At 42.0% G+C, this 5,030-nt stretch overlaps 1 protein-coding gene across 1 annotated transcript; it reads right to left on the reverse strand.

Annotated features, from left to right (window-relative positions):
• Window positions 1-344: 344 nt before the first annotated feature.
• Window positions 345-4,408, reverse strand: LOC104350393 (lymphotactin). Its single transcript, XM_009956223.2, has 3 exons — window positions 4,261-4,408; window positions 1,192-1,309; window positions 345-469 (listed from the first exon to the last, which is right to left on the reverse strand). Exons 1-3 carry the CDS (start codon window positions 4,406-4,408, stop codon window positions 355-357), a joined length of 381 nt encoding a protein of 126 aa, XP_009954525.2. The 3' UTR covers window positions 345-354.
• Between the last annotated feature and the right edge of the window lie 622 nt (window positions 4,409-5,030).

Here is a 5,030-nt window from a genome sequence, read left to right on the forward strand (position 1 = left end):
TACACTCATCCAGCTCTGTGGAAGGTCATCTTCTTCCCTACAGTATTTGAAACTATCTGCCATTCACCTTAAATGCCATACTGGTCAGGACAGCAAGCGTAAGACTATCTACATTCAGCTGTAAATAAATATTAGCAGGCATTTCAGAAAATAAGCAGTGTAACGGAGTCCAGCTATAAAACAAAGAAGTGAGCAGACATTCAACCAGTGATGAACAGATTCTGGTGAGTTCGTGTTTGTTCAGAGATTTTATTGCCAATTAATAAATAGAAAGTAAAAGCAGATGGTAAGGCTTTCTTCCCTATTGTGTGCAGCACTGATTATGATTCCATTTAGTTGGGCTTAGATGCTTGCCTAGGACGGGATTATTTGCCTTTTGGTACGTTCTTGGTCTATTTTCTTTACAGCAGTCCGCACCCATTTCTGATTAGGGCTTACGCAGATCTTGATACCTTTTGTGGTGATAAACCTATAGGAAGAAAGGAAGCAAACCAAGTGGCCGTTAAATTCCAGTCTCCAAACCCAGGTTTACTGTTCTTGGTTTTTATGTAGAACACAAGGAACAATGTGGTAAACCATATCATGTGTTGGAGTTTGTAGTTGTTAGTTGGAATAACAGCAGTTAGCAACATTAATTCCCTATTTATGGCATAGGTATGTATGTAACATACACGGTCATGTGCATATGTACTGACATTTAAAAAAAGGAGCATACCTGGTATTCTGAGATTTTATATGAAATCACGATACACATATACCTCCCAGGAGCAGATCCCAGATTTGATAAAAATGCATGCTTGTGAGATCAAAAGACCAAAACACAGCTTCTAGCAGAAGTCAAAGTTACCCCAAACTCTTCCGCATGCTCCTTCCACTTGGCTCAATGGGCTTCTGACTGCTCCACCCTGACCCCTCACTGAGATTTTTCCCCAATTTCTGGGCACAACAGATGTGGCTGTTCAGTGAGCTTTCTGCCAGTGTTTGTGAGCAGCATACATCTCCCAGCTCTCTGAGACCCACCGCCCTCCCTTCACCCCCTTGGCTGCTAGGTGACTGCTTCGTGGGGAAACTGGAAGGGTGGCCCAAATTAGCCAGATTTAGGCAGCTGGGCCCTGGTGATGCCCTTTCCCTTCTCGATGGCAGCAGTTTGCATAGACGAGTCTGAAGGTGAACTGTGTGCTTGCTACTTACATGATGGCATCTACTGGAACTTGTTGTTTTTCGTAGCTGACAAGGTTTCTGATGTTCAGTTGCTGTGTAGACAGACGTACACAACTGACTTTGCGCATGGGCTGACTTCCTGCGCTCCCTAGAAGGGAAAAAATAGATAAATGACAAAGGCAGTCAATACTATATTCATATTTACCCATAATTACTTAATAAATTATGAATTCAAGCATATTTCCAGTTGCGGTTAGAACATGAGTGTCTCATGACATACAGCCACAATACCAGTTACGCAAGACAGATGAAGGTGTTTTTTGTGATGCGTCCTACCATCTCTAAAGTGTTATTGCTATTTCAGTTAAGATATTAGTCTTCACCTGTTCTCCTGAACAATTGTATAATCATTCTGCCCCTAGGGAGTCACTGCTTCCAGAGCAGAAAAGGTATTTGGCATCGTTCGTAGTTAAGTCTGTATCATCTGCAAATAAGTGCCCATATGGAGCAGCTTAGTACCGGCACCTTTACTGGGTGGATTTCCAAATGCCATCGGAATGTGGATCAGTAATTCCCTCTACTTTCCGTGTGAATGAAAGGAAAGCAATACTACTTGTCTCACACTGGACATCCAAAACTAGCATTAAAAAAAAAAATCATTGAAAGAAAGGGAGGTATATCTGCCAGACAACTAAGTACTTGCATACTCTTGCTATAAGTCTGGTTTCATAGGTGATGGAGTGCTACTTAATCCGCTCTTTCCTCCATCATTTTCATACATTTCAGGGAAATGCACTGGTGATTAATAAAGAGGATCACGTTATCAGTGTAAAATTCTCTAGGCCGTTGTTACCTTACAGGATGCTAACTAAAAGTGGGAGGTCATTTCAGTGATATGGAGTATATGTATACATTACTGGAAGCTTCTGCTTGCTAGTTGCTGGTTTTCTCCTACCCATCAAAGACAGGTTTGGGAAGGCATGAGGGGGGCAAACAGAACACTATGATGTTCTGAGGCTTCTTTTTAAAGAATTTATAGAGAAGCTGGCTTGAGAAAAGTCCAAGAGCTGTTCAGGTACAACTTGCTAAATATAAAACCTGTTTCACATAATCTCATTATCTGTGAGCTTTTCTTTGTTTGACATAATTGGAATAGCTGAGGCAGACACACATCAGCCTTTAGGGAAGCTGTAGCACAGCCAGTGCATGGGTACTGTCAGAATTGCTAATTCTTGAGATTTTGTTTGCCTGAAGGAATATCTCTTCTGATCTTGCTTTAGTCACGAGTAACACGATGTATTTTTTGATGATTCATTACAAATACATATCTTACTGCCTCACTCAGACTGGTTTTCAAAATGTGGCACTAAAGAGCGCAAAGATAGTCAAGCAATCCTTACTGGTCCTGCAACTATTTTCTCTACTACTTCAGGGAATACCAACAGAGCTTCTCTAAGCCTGGGAACAAAACCGAACTGCTCCGCACCTATAACTACTTTTTTTCTTTATCATTCTTCTTTCTAATCCTTTTTCTATCCCTTACACACCACCTCAGTGCGCTTTTTCAGACTTGGTGATATTTATGGCAAATTATACAACCTGGAGAATGACATTACAAACTGGCGGGCTGTGATACGAAGCCATGCATTGCCGAGATGAACGGCAGTAGTGTTAATCAGCACACCAGAATGTAGTATATCTAGCTCTAGGGGCACTAGGTCAACATAGTTGGTGCATAGCTACATAATCTTATGAATGCTTAGCAGGTCTCAGTTTGGTTTTGGTGTGGTTTTGTAAAGATTCCTTTTCTGTGTGTTTATCTTTGCGTATTTTTGTGGGTTTGCATATGGCTTGCATGTGAGCGTTTTCTGTGATTTTTATATGCTGGTTTGCATGAACCTGATTGTGCATAAGACGACATGTGCTTATGCATGTTTTCACATGATACACGTGCCTAATCCAAAAGTCATAGACCTAAACATCACTGTAGACAAACTTATTTAAAGCATGGCTAATAAACATGGCTCATCTTGGTACTCATTATGGTCTCAAAAAAGATGTCAAATTGTATGAAGTGAGGAAGAGAGAGAGAAGGCATTGTATAAATCCATTGCTCTCCTTTGCAGTTTTTGTCCATAGTTTGCCTGTCTGCACCAAAATATTTGGCTAGAAACAAGCAAATAGGCAACATGTGATATAGAACTGGAAGAACTTTTTTTAAACAGGGACATTAGAGGCATTAAAGCTATATAGTTAGAGAAAGACAAATAAAAATAATATAATAAAATACATATAAAAGTAGTATATCTGGAAAAAGTACATCTTATTCAAGAAATATTTTTCATAAAATGTTATTATAGAACTGTCTACATTTAGCCGATATCCAGGGCTAAACTATAGTAGTTGCTCTCTCACCCAATGACCCCTCAACCAGCCGGGAAGGGGAATTGGGAAGGGGAATTGGGAAGACCTATGGGTTGACGTGAAAACAGATGTAATGAAGCACCACCAATACTAACCAAGGTATGCAGAATTAGAGTCAGCCAAACGAATACACAGCAGTCACAATTGACAGGAGAGCAGGGGCCAAGCAGGGACCAGAACCCCACAGGAGCTCCCCTTCCTCAGCCAACCTTCACCCCTTCATAATGACCGTGACACTATGGAATGGGCTGCACCTGTAGCCAACTCAGGGCAGCTGCCCCGGCTGACTCAAAACTGCTGACAGCCTGCCCAGCATGGCTGGGCTGTGATTATATCCCAGACAAACTAGGGCAAGAACTCATTGCTGTATGGCATCAATGAAATTAAAAGACATTGTGTCTTCAAGATTTTGTGGATTTTAAGAGGGAGAATAATGCACAGAAACCCTTTAAATGTTCTGAGGCATAGACACTCTCCTTTCACTAAGGCAGGAGCCAAACACTAATTGTCAGGACATCGGATGAAATCTATAAAGCTGCTTTTCTTGTGGTTCTGATCTGGATTTCTTGCGAGTTTTATCTTATGAATCTGCTCTGGCTGAGAATGAATCCTGCTTATCAGACCACTGGTGCAATGTGGAGTAATTCCTGTATTCCTCTTGGGTTGTAAACTTACCTTTTGCTGTTTTCACAGTGAAGGCGCCAAGCCAGAAGATGACGAGGATAGCTGCAGCATGGAGTTTCATTGCTGGTGGCTTCTTTCTCAAGGCAGAGAAGAAAGTGGCTGTTGTCAGACCTCCTTCACAGAGTTTATATAGTGTCATGTAGTGGTCAGTTCTTGTATTCACTTTTGGGGTGTCATGGGGGGGCTGACTATAAGTGGAAAAAATTTAGTGGCAGTACTTTTTCTGGTGACAGAGAACCACCTCCTTTCCCCCACCCGTCCTTCACTAGCCCCCCTGTGAAGGCTTTTCCTGCTCAAACCCTGCTGTGGTTGCGCTTGCTTCTGTGTTTTGAGTAGGGTTTATTTCAAGCTGCAAAAAGTGAGAGCTCTTGTTCTGTAGTGGAAACCTTTAATAGATGTTCCGGTCTTTTCACACCTTGATTTAGAGAGCTGTAGCTAAGCCGCACCACCGAGTAGCATTCGGAGTTACCTCTTTGACCAATGGACCACTGGAAAGGGGAACTGTGCGCTAAGGAACGATGGAAATAGGAACACCTTGGCTCTTTCCATAGTGGCTGTAGACAGTTGGTCACTTTAGTGCATAACTTGGGAGGGGTATCACTGCTATTTCCTATCTTTGGTGGAGCTTGTCAAAACTCTTCTGTTTTCTCCGTGATTTGATATGGCCAAAGCTGGTATCACTGTGTGCTTGGAGAACGAAGAGTGAACACACTTTTATGTATAGAGCCAGAGCCACTCGCCTTCCTGCCAGTCACACGTAA

This window comes from Leptosomus discolor, chromosome 1 (genome assembly GCF_034619465.1).
Source record: "Leptosomus discolor isolate bLepDis1 chromosome 1, bLepDis1.hap2, whole genome shotgun sequence".
NCBI classification, from domain to species: domain Eukaryota; kingdom Metazoa; phylum Chordata; class Aves; order Leptosomiformes; family Leptosomidae; genus Leptosomus; species Leptosomus discolor.